Source organism: Jatropha curcas, chromosome 9 (assembly GCF_041381405.1).
Source record: "Jatropha curcas cultivar XTBG-Jc1 chromosome 9, XTBG_Jcur_1.0, whole genome shotgun sequence".
Lineage (NCBI taxonomy): Eukaryota > Viridiplantae > Streptophyta > Magnoliopsida > Malpighiales > Euphorbiaceae > Jatropha > Jatropha curcas.
In genome coordinates this window covers 22,397,548-22,415,571 of record NC_143159.1, presented here as the reverse complement: position 1 = coordinate 22,415,571, position 18,024 = coordinate 22,397,548, and the positions used below count along the sequence as shown (strand labels likewise).

Here is an 18,024-nt window from a genome sequence, read left to right as displayed (position 1 = left end):
ACATAGTAAATAAATTAAATCCAAATAAACTTCTAAATATTCTCATAATCAACATGAATATTGAAAATAAAACAAGAAGAGAGTTTAGAAATAAAAACTAGTCGACAATTGGCTTATAATACTTCCTCGAATCTTGATCTCCAACTTGATTTCTTGAAGCCTTGTAAAGAGAAACGATGTAGAGAAAAAAGAATATGGAGTGATGGATGTGATGTGAATCATCTCTTTTAGTGTAGAGATTTATCTTTATATAGACTTTGTAGGTGTCTTTGAATCCGAGTGGGAAACTAGCTGCCCTAATTAGGAAGAAATATTATTTGAATAGAAAACTTATTTTATTTTGTATTTCTTTCTAATTAGGAGTCTACTTTGACCAAATAAGGCTAAAACTCAAACAAGGGTAAGTTTTATATTATTCTCATACAGTTCCATGCGCAAGATATGCCTAGGCTTCAAATCTATATGGGCTAAACAATTAAATTTGGCCCGCTTGAATTTTCAGCTTTCTTGGAGACACGGCCATAGCGTCTGACACGACCAGGCGGTGTACTTTACTGACTTAGCCATGTTGAGCTTTTATCTTCACATTTCAGCTCCAACCTTCTTTGATGCAAATTTTGGCTATTTTCCTGCTAAAAACCCCTCAAATCAAGCTTATCAAGAATCAAGGAAATTTAATTAAAAACATAAATAAATCTAATTAAAAATTAATCAAAGTAATTAAAAACTATAAAAATCCTAATAAAAACTAAACTAAAAATACTATAAAAATAATACCTATCAGTAGTCTCCTACTTCCCCTGTTTCTCTACACTCCCTAACCAGTTCTTTGACAACGTTTCGGAGATTGGCATTATCCATAACTAGCCGTGTGTGGCTCAGTTCTGGACTATACATAGTGGCTATACTGAGGTTCGCCTCTGACCCTGCCTTATGGAGTTGTTCAGATGCTAGGTGGCTTTGTCGCTTAGGTGATAGCAGAGGTGCATCATGTTCCTTGTGGCTTAGATTTGTTGCTTCACCTAGGGGCATTAGTTCGCCACCTGGATGGGGGGTTTCGAGAAGAAATTTTAGCACTTTGGTGAACTGCGAGTATGCTTGAGCTAGAGCGACCACCACCTGACGGTCGGTTGTCTGTGGAAGAGGCATCACGGCCTGTCCAGCAGCTTCAACATGGTTGTCATCCCGAACCTCCAGATTATGGGATTCGATCGACATGTTAGTCATGGTATTCAGGGCGGAAAAAGGTTGGGATCATTGGGGATTGAGGGTGTGTTTCTTGCTCACCGCATCAATTTTTAAATTCTCAAAAATTGAGGGTTTGGAGAATTCAAAAATAAGTCCCTTATAGGCTTAAATGAGAATATTTATATTGATATAAAGATAATTATAATTGGATAAAGATTGTGGAAATCCTAGTTTATCTATTAATAAGAGTTTATTTAGAAGTCTAATATATATCTTTTTAAATTATTCTTTTATATATTTTATTATTGTATATTATCAATATTATCTATGCCTTTTATTTCACGTAAACTCAATTAACATGACAAAGATCTTAAATGCAAAGCCGTAGGAAAATGTTTATATCTTAAGATTTAGAAAAGACAAAATCACCAAACTTTAGATACATGCTTAATCTCATTTATACAAGGGGAAAACATCAACTAAAAGCAAAATGAAAGCAAGGGCATGGTGACCTTAGGTTCAGCGGGGAGAGGAGTTTTCCTTTTTGATTTAAGGATGGAAACACTTTCATTTACTACCCAATAACACATTTATTAGCACATTTATGTAGTCAATTTACTCAATTATATACATTCAAATTCCCCAAAAATGCATGCTTTTAATGATAGGAAAAACTAGAAAAACTAGGAATTCATGCTAAATAATTGTACCACATATCAAATATACACTTAGCATCATTTTAAGAGTATTTTCATCAATTAAAAAGGAAAAGCATAAGGCTTCACCACTCTAGGGTGGTTCAGACAACACAAGTGGAGAGTGAAGGGAAGCATGTTTCAAGCAATTGAACACACACATATCTTTTAATATCAGAACACAATTTAGCAGTTGGTTCCCATTAATTAAACCAATTTATACAAAATCTCCCCAAATCCTCATAAAACCTCTTAATAAGCTTTTAAAAGCTTAGAAAAACACAACTCAAGCCTTACCCTTCCCTTTATCTACTTGAGATGGCTTACCTTTCTCTACAGATGAGAAATTGTCATTTCAACATAAAGAAAGCAAAAGAAGAAGAGAAAGCATGCAAGAAGATAAACAAATGTTATAGCTCAATTTAAAATCAAAATCAAAAACAAACTCAAACTTAATTGACTATAGCTTAAAACTTCTTAAACTCCATAAGCTAAAATCACCGGTATAAGTTTCGATCTTCAAGGGGAAAGGCTAGAATTAGGTTTAGTTTAGTTAATTTAGGTGATTTCTTGTAGAAAAATTGAAAGAAAATGAGAGGAGGGGAGAGGAGATTCAGCCATGGAGAAGGAAAAGAAGAGAGGAAGAAAGTGAGAGTAAAGAGAAGAGTAAGGTTATAAACTATAAATGACATTTTTGTAAATAGGAGACAACTTGTCCATGAAGTAGTTAAATCTATGGTGCAAATTCATTCAACTCAATTCAATCTAATGGCTATAAATCAATCTCATAATAACTCTCCATAATTGTATCTTCTTCCACTAAACTTATTATTTTTATTTTATAATTCTAATTCTCCAAATTTTCTAATTCCTAAGAACACCATAATCACTATTCATTAATTACTTAATTTCTCTAAATAAATTAACCACTTATTTTATACCCACCAAAATAATGCATGCATGAACCAAAATAATTTTTTTTTAAATATTACATATGAATAGTAACATTTTCAGGCTGAAAAATTACGGATTCCCGGTCGAGTGATACTATTCACAGTCTGGTAAGTCACTATTCAAGACACAGAAAATCAAGGCATTACAGCTTTATTATTAGAATATTTCTTGTCACACTTTACCCTACTACAAAGCATGACAAGTTGCCCATAATATGTTTATCAATCACTTGGCCTATAAAAGAACTCAATACACATACTACAAGAGACTTAACTTCCATTTACAAGGTACATATATTGTATTAATTACAAACACTATTTGAAACATTTTAGATATCATAAGACCCGCTCTTAATAAAATCATAAACTCAATAAATCTCCTTTTATAAAAGACATAAACATTCCACAATTTTAAATGTTTTAACTAAAAGTCCATTATAACTTATATATTTACGTATTCAAATACATTGGTGAAACCATTCCCTATAAGCCCATTAGAAAGAAGATCACATACTGGATCATTCTTTTAGAATCAACATTAGAAATATGTTAGTTTTAAGAGGGATATTTAAACCATTTTAAGTGCTTTATAATGTATACTAGTAACTATAATTTATATAACCTTCATTTGCATTGGTCTGCCTAATATATATTAGTGGTCGATTTTCGTTCTGTACATTATATGGATTCTAATAAGATTATTCATAACGTAATAGCTACTTCAGTAGCTTACCTTTCAAAAGCTACAGAAAGAACTCAGCACTCTGCAGGGCGCACTTCCCTACTTACTCATTTCTTTTTCCTGTGATAATATAAAAAATAACTATCTTTGAGCATAAGGCTTAGTAATGCACTATATAAATTACATAATGAAAATAATACTTTACCCTTAGATACTTAAGATGTTTAAGTGTGAAAAACAAATTTCAACATTACCTTTTTCAAGCCAATGCTTATCATTTACTTACTAAAAACAAATCAGTTAGATAGAATGATAACTAGACATAATAATTAAATCATATTCTTTTACTTACTAAGAACAAATCAATTCAATGGAGATATTATGGCATATCAATAAAATTATTAATCAATGGTTTCGTCTCCACAGCTTATACAGACTCAATCCAAAAGGCCATCGGTGCCTTATGAGCTTATCAAGATAAAACTATCTCAACCTCAATCCATAATGTGAATATCAATAGAAGAGGGAATATCTAAACCTCATCTAGGAGGGAGCAATATCATTTGCAATATTTTCATATCCACATCAATCACAATATCAACTTCAACAAATAAAGTGATATCGGCAGGCAACAACCATATAATAATATCAACTTCAACAATAAAGTGATATTGGGTAATAATCACATCATACATTTAGTTGTGAGAATTTTTAAAAACATTTCTATTATAAATCGATTATAAACTATAATGGGCAACATTTCGTTTTGCTCAAACACTTCTATATCCATTCTTTTAAGACCACCCCTCATAATTCAGGGGTCAACGGTCAATATCGTCCATTTTCCACTCAAAGGAGTACTTACAAATTCCTTTCTAAATTTTTTTTAAAAAAAAATTAATATTAACTCTTTATTATTTTGCATTAAACACATTTAACTTTGATTTTAGCATTTGCTTTCTTTGTAATCAATTCATAAATACAATGACCACATTCGAACTCAATTCCATTTGATATAAACGTTTGATAAACAAATCAACTTTTTGTCTTATAAAAACTCATAAAACAGTAAGCTTAACATTATGCTTTTATCCTTGTAACTTTTCATAAAATATTTCTTTAAACTTATTTTTCTTATCACTTGAACAATATAAGTTATAGATGTAATGCACTAACTTGAGCTAGAAGGCTCTCATAGCTCCTATCCTTTACCTATTGACTTATCTTTTAACCTTCTAATCTTAGAAGTTGCAGTATGAAATTAATATTCACATTAACTATATACTACACAACAAACACACATATACTATTAGAGGGATGCAAATTAAGCACTGGAATGTAGTATTCATGTTTTTCCTTCATTACAATTATGCTTGGCTAACTACCATATGACCTTAATTTAGGCATGAATTACTTCATTCTCAACACTTAATCACATCCTAGAAACTTAAAAATAACAACTAAAATAATGGAATTCAATAGTACAATTCATTACAAATTAATGAAATATAAAATTTCCATCATATGAGCATCTTGCGTTCCTTTGGCTATATCTTTAATTCCTCAAATCCATCTATCTTAAAATTTTAACAAGATGTTCCTCACATCTTAGGCTATTTCTATATAAATTTTCATGAAATTTGGACTTCATTTGCATAGTCAAATAGCCTAATAATAGTACCTAAATTTTAGTTAAGCTCTATATTGAGCAGCCTGCATATATTTAGCTAAAACTTGACTTTCCTTCATCCATTGAACTTGCCCTTTTACCACAACCTTCTCAACATCTGAACCTAGGCCACTGTTAAAGTTCATGAATTTTGAAGTTCATTTACCTATTTAATTCAATCAGTTACATTAGCTTAATAGTAATAAACTCAAGAATGCTTTACTTCCTTAAGCATTCTTAACTCACCTCAACCATTAATTTATGCATAAAAAATCTTCTAACACTTAACTAAAAATAATGACCTTTCACATATAAGAATACCTAATCCATAGAATAGAATCAAATGCTTAAAATTAATCAATTTGGTCAATTATGCAATTTTGACATCACTCATGCTTAACCATTCTTAATCACTTTAAATCACCTTAAAAATACTTATAATCAATTCATCTCCACCAAGTCAGCTAAGCAAGCACCTTATATCATAATTCATGAAAATCAAAAATAAAACTATGGAAAAGAAAGAGGACGAGAAAATAACTAACATTTTCTTAAGAATCAATTGAAAATTCCTAAAGATTTTTAAGCTTGTCCTTAAGGATTTTCTCTCTCTCTTTTCATGGAGCTTCGACCATGGATAGCAAAAATAAGCAAGAGGTGCTCTTTGTCTCATCTTAAATAGGTGGCAATCAAAATCTGTCATAGTAATTCCTTCCATGTCCTTTAGTTGCCTTTTTGCACTTTAATACCTTCCTTTGTTTCTCTTTCACTCAATTGCACTTAAATCTTTTTGATTACTATAGTTTAGTCTCAATTAAACCTTAATCGTATGTCTTAGGTGATTTAACATTAGTCCATTAAATTGCTAAATCAAGGTGCTAGCTTAAGAAGCTTCACGTTCTAACTTCTCATCATCAAAGCTTAAGCTCATTTTATCTTATAATTGGTTTCCATTAAACATTATATCTTATAATTAATAGTTTATCATTAAAAATTTAAGGTAATTTCAATTATTCTATCCTTTCGAATAACAATAATTACCATAATAATCAGAACATCTGAGACTACCAAATTGAGGGTATTACACATCTAATAGAGTTTGCTAATCTTTTAACGGAACAAAATAATTCACATTCTTTTGAATAATGAAACTAAAATTAAAAAAAATAATAGTAGATCTTTCCGCTTGGAGTTGATCTTAACAAAATCTTCATGGTAGCAACTATTCCTTTAATTAATTTGGATGACTAAATAATAACTTCTCTCTATCTTCTATACTTAGATTGTTTTTCTAAGAATTTGCAACATATGACGAACGTATATGAGTTTTCGCCACTATCCATTAATAGCATCAATGGATGAATATGCTGCACTATCAGGATCCATTGATCGATAATCTATGTTTGCAAATTAAGACCTAAAGTCTCCAACCAAATAAAGTCAAATATCATATTTTTATTTAGTAACAAACCCTCACAAAGAAGGACCATCCTCACAAGGATTAGAACAATTAAATGTTTATTGGATAAATAAAAAATATGAAAATTATTATTTCAAAAGTTATGCTAACTATATATCAAAGTGAATTCTTTGCATATAAATTCCAAAAACACAAAAAATAATTATTTCTGGTATGAAGAAGAATACAATGTTACTAAAATTAGTAATTTAAAAAATTCTTTTGTAAAGTTTGAGGAGCTACAAGATCTTATCTGTGTAAATTTATGCAATTGGCCATTATTTAAAGTCAAAGTGAGATTGCAAGAGGGTGATGTGGCAATATCATAGAAAACAAGATGCTAAAGGTGATGTAGTGTTGAGTATATGGAATTTGAGCTCCAACAAGGATAAGACTTGGTTACACTTCATGTATCTGATCACCTATACACCAAGTCAATTAAAAAAGATTGTTTTAAAAATTATTACTGTTGTATCCATATTTTTTTCACAAAATGGTCATACATGCTCTCATTTGAGCAGAAAATTATTTTTCATTGGTTTGATGTATGAGCGGGTGTAAATTAAGTCCTTCCCATCATATATATGTGTATAACTGAAAGGGAGAGAGAGAAGTGTCCATGTGCAGGCATATGTAGGGTATGCGTATTCGGTTAACCAAACCGAATAAAATTGAATTAGCTCAATTTCGGTCTATATGCAAATCAAAATAAATCGGTTTGGTTTGATTTGGATTCATTTATTCCAACTCAAATTAATTACTTTAAACTTAAAAATAAATTAATTCTTGGTTAGAAACCGAGATTGTCTGCCTCTAAGGATATGAGGGGAAGCAATAATTAAATTAGTCAATGAACTTTTAAACTAGCCAAAGAATCAGGGTTCCTAGTTTGGCGGTTTTTTTTTATAGCAATTTAGTAATTAAATAATAAACATTATGCTTAGAAAATCGTAAATTACTTTGACGTTCTTTTAATAAATTTTCCTCTTTTACATGACAATTAAATATTTAAATTATGCAAAAAACTGCCATTATTTAAAATAAATGGCAGTTTCTTCTCCTGTTTAAAATAAATGAATTTTACAAAATTTTGTAGAATTCATTTACGAATCCAATTTTATAGAATTCATTGAGGGCTGTGTTTCATGGTCTATGGTTGGCATGGAGTAAAGGCTTTTGCGAAGCTCTTGTGGAAATAGATTCGCAAAATTCTTTGGAACTGATTTCATCTCCCTTGTCTAAGAATTTGAGGTTTCAAAATTTAGTTTCTCAAATTCAAAAGTTGTTGCATCGTGAATGAGTTGTTCATTTCAAGTATTGTTGTAGGGAGAATGATAAGGTCGCGAACAGGCTTGCTAATGCTGGTAGTATTGGTGAGAAGGGCTGTCATGTTTTATTTCATCCTCAGATTATTTCTGACTTATTATCACGGGATTGCCCACATGTAGCTTACCCTAGAGTTCTACGTTGTAGTTAGGCTCTCTCTTTGTTCCTTCTTGGGCTTCTTCCCCTCCTATCTATCTTAAAAAAAAAAAAAAAAAAAAAAAAAAAAAAAAAAAAAAAAAAAAATTGTTTGATATAAAAAATTCTACTATTTCAATTCTATAGATTTGTATATAATTAAACCAAATTTTACTAAAAAAAAAAGAAATTTCCAAATGAATTCCACAAATTTAAACAGCCCAAAACTCTGTGGTAAAACGATTCAGAAGTGGAGTTAAAATAATTATTTTAAAAGAGTTCAATGAAATTTTTTAAACTTTTAGAAGGCCAAATATAATTTTTTTAATATTTTGAATGATCAAAATATCATTTTTCGAAAATTTCTTAGGATTGACTTCCCTATACTCCTAAAGAGCTTCAAACTATTAGCAAAAACAAAATCATTGCTTTGATTTCGTTTGCGGTGTTTGGCTATAGAAAAACAGATTTTGAATTTGCCATAAACATGTGGGTGTGGGAGACAAATAAAAAGAAAGAAAAAGAAAATAAATAATTTTTATAGAGGGTAGTTTGTTTTTTCATTAAAATTTAATGGAAAAACTGATAATTTTAGACAGAAGGACCAAGTTATTCGATGGAGGCAAACTTCAAGGATATTATACATATTTATATAAACAGTAGAAACTATTTAAATAATTATTACAAACTTCAAAGATAAAATAATAATTTTCCTAAAGATATTCTACTGAATAATTTTTTAATAGCACTCTAAATATCAAAAAATTTTAAAAATATTTTTAGGATAATATAACGTATAATTTTTTATTTTTTATATAGATAATTTCTTAACGGAGAAAAAGAAAATTAAAAACAAAAATCAATGAGCCCAGCAGAAGGCGTAGGCCTGGTCCATCACTTTCAGCATTGAATGTTAATAAAGCCTGGCCATGCCCACAGTCACTTGTAAAACCGAACCCTTCTTTTTTGGACAATAAAACCTAACCTTTTAACATTTACCGAAATAATTTCATTAAACATGAAGTACACCAGACGGTTGAAGACCCTGCCCCACCCTACATTAGATTAATGGATGCTCTTCACAATAGGTATAATGTGTAAATTCACCCTTATACCTTGCATAAAACATTTTATAGTATCCTTAATTTTTATTTTGACGTTTTCAACACTTTAACTTATAAAATTATATCTACTAAATACTTTAACTTGCAAAAATGATTTTATAAAATACTCAAACTTATAAAATTAAATCGATTAAACACTTATTCGATAGTTGAATAATTGAAAATTATTGTTGCAAAAACTATAGGTCCATACATAAGTTTACCCTAGTACTTTAATTAAAAAATTTTATGGCACCTTCAACTTTTACTTTGACTTATTGAACACTTTAATTTATAAAATTATACTAATTAAATACCTCAACTTTCAAATATTATTCTATTGAATATTTAAACTTCTAACATTAAATTAATTAAACACTTATTGAATAGTTAAAAAATGTGAAAATATTATTCCAAATATTTTACTAACCATATATCAAATGAATATCTTGCACATAAATGCCAAAAATACCAAAAATATGTTATTGCTCGTACAGAGAGATATAATTGTAACAAAATTTGTAATTTTAGGGACATAATAGGTTATTCACAAACTCTGGAGTGCCATAAGGTTTTTTATAAAATATATGGGTATATTTACGCATTTGACTAAAGATTATACTAAGTATATGTTAAGTGAATATTTTACATATCAATACTAAAAACATCAAAAAATTGTTATTGCTACTATAGAGAAGGATATAATGTTATCAAAATTTGTAACTTCAGAAGGCATAATAAGTCTCCTGTAAAATTTGGTGTCACAAGATTTTTTTGGTAAAATATGGGTAAATTTATGCATTTGGTCCTTCATAATGCAACGTTAATTTTCATGGCGCAAAATGCATAAATTCACTTTATACTCTATATAAAAAATATGATGACATCTTCAATTTTTACTCTGATAAATTAACACTTTAATTTATAAAATTGGATCTATTAAACACTTTAACTTGCGAAACTTTTCTATTACGCAGTTCAATTTGCAAAATTATACAGAGAATTTAGATAATCGATAAATTATAATTGCAAAAGTTGTAGTAACTACATATCATATTGATATTTTGCATATAAAAGTAAAAAAAAATAAAAAAAAAAAAAAAACCTATTAAGAATATATAGAGATAAAAAGTGTTACCAAAATTCATAAATTTAAAAGCATAAATTAATAAGTCTATGTAAAATTTAAGACACCATAAGATTTTGTGTAAAACACATTAAATTTATACATTTGGCCATTTTCATGGCAAAGCATGCATGAATCGGAAAAGAATTAGTCGTTTTCCCTCCTTTCTTTTTTATTTTACTTCTTTCATAAAATACTTACAATCAATACAACAGAGAAATATATTACCCCAAAATTTATGGCATTGATTAACCAAAATGACAATTTTTAGATACTAAACCTATATGCTAAAAGCTACATTACAAGAAACATTAGCGAGAGATAGAATCAGTTTACAGATTAATTCTTGCAGGCAGGCATATTCCAGGAGCTCGCTCTTCCACCGAAACGCCTTTACAAGTAACTAATTTTACAACATATGGAACAGTAACATGGTATTTCTGCCGGGCTTCAACGAACCCTCTGCCAAGGACTCTTTCAACCCAGTCCTCCATCGCTCTGTTCACGTCCGATGACCAAGAAGCTGCGAGCATTTGTAGCATTGCTTCATCATCAATCTCCAGCAACATCTCCAACCCAAATACCTTCTGAAATTGTATGTTGATTTCGCTCACTATTTTTTCAGCAAGAGCATCAAAATCAAATGGCTTGAATAATACCTTTTCATCTATTTGATCAAAGAAATCTTCCAACCAAGCTTCTGAGTTTTCAGAGATAGAGTCGCTGTCACAAATACCAGAATCAGTGTTCTCTTCCATCCCCTCTACAGGGAGATTCAAGTCCAGAGAAGAACCCCACACTTTACTTGCCCGTTTTCTAGCCTCATAATTAAATTCCTGCTCTGTGGAGCTGGTGATTCTGTCCAGCTTTCTTTTGTTAACCAATGATGCAATGGTGGTCGCTTTTCTTGAAACCTTCACGCTCATTTCATTTCTTTTGCTGGCACCCTCAGTGACATGTTCAATTAATATTTGCATTTGCCAGCTCTTAGCTCCAATGATGCTTTCCTCAGATAACTTAATATGTTCCTTCAGTGACGAAAGATTTACATTATCCTTCACAATGGTTGATGTAGTCACAAAAATCATATTATTGATACTGATTTCTCTCCCCAGTGAATTTGGAAATTTACCTGTCCTTACAGCCTTGGATAAACTAGTCTGGACCAGAAAATCAGCCTTATCGACATTTTCAAGGAGGACTACTGAATGAGGTTTCTTGCTCAACTCCATTGCAATATAATCAACTACTGTCTTCCCCCTAAATTTGGCATCATAATCATTTAATTCTTGGCATCCAAATACAGTCTCTGATGGCCTACCCCCATCATGGAAGCTCAAATCCACGGGTATTAAGTTTTCATGGCTACCAAACACTATTTCAGCAAGTATTGAAGCAATTCTTCTCTTTCCAACTTTGTCAGGCCCAAGGAAAGAAAGCCAAATATCTCCTCTTGCAATTGAGCCATGATTTCTTCCATATCCTGCCTTACATTGACATATGGCTTGACTAATAGCACTTATGGCTTCTTCTTGCCACCCAACTCTTTTAAGAAGAGCTTCTCTGATTGATTTGTAATCTCTTAAATCCAAATGGCCTCCAACAGAAGGATTAGAACATGAAGAAGATAGTTTGATTTTATGTGTACTCTCACTAGCTCCAAACCCAGAAGAATTAAAACCTGTAAGGTGCTGAAAATGCTCTTTATAATCGCTTAATTTTGACTTGTTTGGTTTTTGAGAACTTGATGCATAGAGTGTTCCTAACCCCAAATCCGTGGTCACAGAAGTGACAGATAAAGATGACGGGTGATCAGTGGGTAGATTTATATAGGGCAGAGTCAAGGGGGTAAACAAAGGGCCATCTTTTTCTTTCTGCTGACTTTTTGACGCTTCTTTGAGTAGCTTAAGTCGGTAATTAACATTCTCAGCTTCAGAAGCTACGGGTAATGGTATGTTATATTTTGATGGAAAGAAATTTTGCAAGTCCATATGAATGCCAAGGCCTAGATTTGCATATTGATTCTCATTAAGTGATGAATCTCTGCTGCAGCTGCTGCTGCTGCTGCTCCTCTCCTTCCTATCTGCAACATAAGGAAAGCCCTCTGCCATTGATGCCTGGGGCCTGCTCTGAGAAATATCAAAATTGGAGAACGGCTGAGCGTGATGAAGCTGTTGGCAGATGCCATTCCATTTCTTTTGCAGCCCCAAAATTTTCTCATTCAATGTTGTTCCATCATTTTTGGTCTGCACTGAAGATGAGGCACATTCTTACATAAATATTGCAAGCAAATTAATGAAATATCCAAAATGTATTTAACTTTGTGTCAATGCTGCAAATTATTAGTTTCAAAAAGAAAATGCTTATACATGTGCACAAGCTCAGTCAAAGATTTCCAACTATGTAGGAGGGACACACCTTAGCTGCATCAAATCCCTTGCCTGTATCAAGATGAGCCATCTGTAACCAAGAAGGTAAGTTCTCTGAGTGCTGATCTGCAACTGAAATTTTCGACCCCATCTTCAACATTTCAGCAACTTCTTGCTCGTACTTTGCAGTGCAAAGGTGACATCGAGTGATGGATTGATTTATGTTGATGGATGGATTTCTGAAATCTGATGGTGTCGAGAAAAACCCACCAAATGGAACAAAAGACCCCATTAAGCTGTAAGTATGTCATGAGCATGGAACTGTGAGATTCAATGGTTAGAAACAGTTAGAAGCTAAACTGTATGCATGGATAGACAGGTTCAGAACAGAATTTGGAATAAACAAAGCAATTAACACACTACCCTATGCTACATATTATATAGCCAAAATAAAATATAAAGGAATTCAAGAGAATAACTACTTTGAACAATAACACCTTCCCTTCATGAATTATTAAGTTTCAGATGTGGCCAAATTTAAAAAATTAATACATCTCAGGAAAAATAGTAAAAACAACCAGAAAAATTCCAAAATTATACCTAAACATGTGGTCATGAGATTTCTTTAGAAATAACCAAGATTAGTCTTCACTTCATTCAATAATTGGCATCATGGCCAAACCATCGTAGTCACAACTTAAAAATACATGTTATTTTTCTTTATTTCCAAAGAAGTATCTGATTGATTACAAATTGAAATATAATATAGGCTTTCTCTTGATGAATCCAAATTTAGACGGCATTTGAGATTTTCCTATGTGGCCAATTGGCAATTGAAAATTGGCTTGTAGTTAGAGAGGCTTTTCTTTATTAGTCCAAATTAGATTGCGTTCAGGATAAAACCTGATATTGAACTCTTTCTAATATAGAACACAAAAGCAAAATGAAAAGTGGAAACCATAGCCCAAGCCAGCAAAATGTCCAAAAAAAACAGCATTTGAGCCATGCAACACTGTGTACAAATAGTGGGGAAGGGGGAAAAAAGGCAGGGCAACAAGCAACAAATTACTCAAAATAACAAGTACAGAAAAAAGATGGAAAGGAAATCAGCAGGAAGTAAAAGCTTCAAACCTATCCAACTGCATGACATAAGTACTGAACAAAATAATAAGTAGAGGAGAAAAGAAAAAAAACAGAGGAAAGAAAATCATCAAAGGAAAAGCTCAAAATTATCCATTAACTACGCGACACAAATAACGAATATAATGAAGACAGCAAGCAGAAAAGGATTTAAAGAGACTATAGATACAACAGCAACAGCTAACTGTCACTCGTAGAAGAAATAAGGGATTAGCTAAAAGAATTCTATTATAGGCCATTCTTTTCCACCAATCCAAATACCCCTGTCCTTTTTATATTCTTCTTGTTACATAAGAGAAAAATTTTATGTTTAAGAAGCTTCAGACTTCTTTGCCCTGAATGGAAATCCTTAAAACACATATATAAACCAAAAGAAAAATCTAATTCAACATGTTTGTGTTTTTTTTCCTGATTAATAACAACAGAGCAGTATAACTAAGATAAAATGAGAAAACTACTCACCTAGATTTGGAGCCAAAACAATCAAAAGGACTTTTAGAAGAAGTGATTGGTAGAATATGAAGATCCCAATCCTTTTCTATAGCTGGAAATTGCCCCAACAACTTGGAATAAGTTTCATGTTTAGCTGCAGCTCCCATCAACCACAACTTATCTCTAAAACCCTCTACCAAACCTGTTAGCTTCGAAACCAAATAACTCAAAGCATCATCAATGGAATCACTTTTATTAACCAAACCCTTTAATTCTCCAACATTCAACAAAACACCCGGACCTGAACATTGGTCTAGTTCATTTCGCAGTTCCTCAAACTTTAACCCCATCTTTTCTCTTTCTTTCCCTCCTTCACTGACAAACTCAACAATCTCTTTTTCTATAGAAATCACTCTTAGCCCTGAAATCTCACTAGGCAAAATTTTTTCTTTATCCATATTTACACATTCGATAAATCTATTCAAAGCATCACCAGCACAGACACCAAGAAGCAACAAGTTTTTTCCTCTTCCATTTCTTTTCATTAAGGCCTCACTGACTCTCCTACAATCCTCATCCACATCTTCTCGTCCACTAAAGGGAAAGCTCAAACCGGGTTGAACTGGATCCGAACCTGTCAAATTATACAGGAAAAGCGGCGGATACCTTGTCCGCGAGAATTTCGCCGCTTGCGGCGTCACCGGCGGGTGAATAATGGCCAACTTAATATCACAACTCCTAAACCCAGCCTCACCGAGTACCCGACTGACAATCGGATCATCCAAAATGGACAAAATGAAGTACTTAAGCTCAACCTTCAAAACCGACGGCGGTTGTTGATTACAGTGTATTTGCTGCAAGTGAAAGTTATCAGGATGTCTCCGCTGATTCGCCTGAGACCGTTTAATCGCCGCCATGAGAGAATTCGAAATAGGAGGCTCCTCCAAGGTTTTCGACGAAGACAACCGATCAAGAGAAACTCCAACACAGAGCTCAAGCGCGCGAAACTGAAGGCGGGAAGAACACGGACTATTTCTAGCGCGCGCACAAGCATCACGGAGAATAGAAGAAGGCAAAGCAAGTAAAGCAGAGACAGCATGGAGAGATGTAGTTTGAGCATGGCTACGACGACGCGCCACAGCAACAGCATCATCAAGAGCACGCGCCGCCTCGTCTGTTAAGCATTGTCTTGCAACGCTGACCGGCGTGGGCATCGCCGGCGAGCATATAGAACTCTGTACAAATATATAAGTAAGCAAGCAAGGTTGTGGCTATGTGTAAGGAAATGGTTGGGATGTTAAAAGTTAATAAAAAATTGTAAAGAGTGTTTACTTCAACAACTTTTAGAATTATTTAATAAGGGATAGAGAAGGAGGAGGAAAGTGAAAGAGGAGAATTGCATTGTGTTGTTGTTTGTTTTGTCTGTTTTTCAGTTGTGGGTCCTTTTCACTTTGGCATTAGAACAAACAGTTGGTTTGCAAGCATAGATTCTTTTGTTTTCCCTTCTTCTTCTTCATTGTTAAAGGCTAAAGCTTTTACCTTTTCTTCTAGTTCTATGATCTTTGGATTTGTTAATTAAAAAGAAAATGTTGGAAGAGAGAGATAGATGCCGTGTCCACTGAAAGCAAATGGACCAAACTTAGCAGTAGAGTCACTGTCCAGCATTTTTTTAGACCTTTCAGAGGAGAAAATAAAAAAGATATGAAAAGAGCTATTAATGTGGAGCAACTTGCTGCACAGCGTTAAATATTTTATTCCTGTACTTTATTTTTCTTTTACAATATGGTTAAACATATATTTCCTTCCTCCCATTTTACTTATTTGTTATTATTTTTATATTTTCTCAAATATTTGTAAAGTTTTTAAATTTATATATCTAAATAATTATTTTTTCTATTATAATATTTATGATTGTTCATTAAATAAATGACTTTTATTAATATTTTAATGAGTTAATGGTAAAAAAAGGACAAAATAATACTTATTCATTAAATTCTTAATATATATATTTTGTCTGACTATGCAAACAAATTGAGACAGAAAAAATATATCTTAATCGTACCTGCACACTAGGTAGATTATGCAATTTTATTATTATTATTATTATTATTACTACATATGAGGATAGGATGTCCTTAATACGAGGCCACACTGCCCCAATAAGTTCAGCCTTCAAATAAAATCTAGCCTAGCTAAACAATCTGATTCAGCTTCTCGATGCATCTTTACCAATTGCACTTGCCATTCCCTGCAAAAGGAAAATTACTCTCTTATGAGATTAGTAATCCGAAAAGCAGTAACAGATTGGCCAGTTATCAAGTTAATAGTTTGAGAATTTGACTGAATTATTAACTTCCTCCGTCCCTGATACCATGAAATGGTTAAAAGCCTGATACATATCCAAGCCTTTGCTTCCAACGATCTACAACAATCAAGAAGCGACTAAAATCCCAAAAGCCAGTTACCATTTGAATCCCGGAACACCCTTGTACATCTTGTCGGACTAGTGTTACCCTTCGAGCATCCATCAGAGTTCACTAACACCCATCCCCCCATTGGAGCTCCCAGTGCAATTTCACCTTATATTTAATAGTCTAACTCAAATAAATATCCATACACCTATTCTAACATTAATAACTCATACACCTAATATATAATAAACCCTTTAATTTTTTCTTCAGCTGTTATGAATATTATAATTATGTGGATATCCATTTAATTATCTTCTCCATAAGTTATATCTTTTAGGATATAAAGTTATGTCATTTGGAATGAACGGTTACGTACTTTGAAATGTAAAGTTATATACTGTAGATTGTTTTTTGTATCATATAAATAGTTGATTAATTCTATGGATTAATCGATGAAAGATTCTAATACAATAATTCTCTCTCTCTACTTTCTCTGTATTCTCTCTATTTCCTATATTTTATAACACGTTATCAATACGATTTCATTCTACCATTTCGATTTTTATTATATTGCTCTGTTGATCAAAATTACTTAAAGAAAGAATAACTTGTGGTTTGTAACAATCAAAGTTAAGGTTGGTGTGTTTGGATTTGTTTACACTCAAAAGGCAATTTTCTATATGGCTTTGAAAATTATATTACTGTGATTAATTTATAATCTAATTTGTGGTGATAAAAAATACAAGTTTTAATTTTATTCACTGTGTATGTATTAAATACATATTTTTTTTTCTTAAATTGAGGAAGGCATTATGATTCTTTGATTTTGGCTTTAAAATATAAAATATAATTGTGAGATGGAATCTCTATATGATCATGATTGACAACACCACATTATTTCTTCGATTCTTATGGTCTCATTATCTAAAGTGATTACATTGTTATAATACTTTTTATCGTATCAAATCTTATAGAATTTGGATTTGTGACTTTTAATATATTGATTATGAATTATTTGTCTTTATATGTAGATATTATGTATCCTGAAGATACAGTAAGAAAGAAAATTAAGATATTAATTGAAATTGCATCTAAAACAATAATTTTCTTCCACTAGATGTTTAACAATTAAAGATCCACTTATTTTGAAATAATTTGAGGAAATATTAATTTTGAAATGTGTAGCCGAAAAAATTATAAATAAATTATTGAGCTAGCATAGAATTGTATTTCCATTTAGATATTTTTCCATTAAAAGAAATATATGGTACAAATGATGATATTTGATTGATCTATTTATGATAATATTTAATCCATAAATCGTGGATAAATTTTT

General features: G+C 31.8%; 1 protein-coding gene across 1 annotated transcript; it reads right to left on the bottom strand.

Annotated features, from left to right (window-relative positions):
* Positions 1–10,470: 10,470 nt before the first annotated feature.
* LOC105636998 (protein SMAX1-LIKE 6) lies at positions 10,471–15,946 on the bottom strand. Its single transcript, XM_020680445.3, has 3 exons — positions 14,308–15,946; positions 12,755–13,001; positions 10,471–12,582 (listed from the first exon to the last, which is right to left on the bottom strand). The coding sequence occupies exons 1-3, from the start codon at positions 15,489–15,491 to the stop codon at positions 10,669–10,671; spliced, it is 3,345 nt and encodes a 1,114-aa protein (XP_020536104.1). The 5' UTR covers positions 15,492–15,946; the 3' UTR covers positions 10,471–10,668.
* Positions 15,947–18,024: the final 2,078 nt, after the last annotated feature.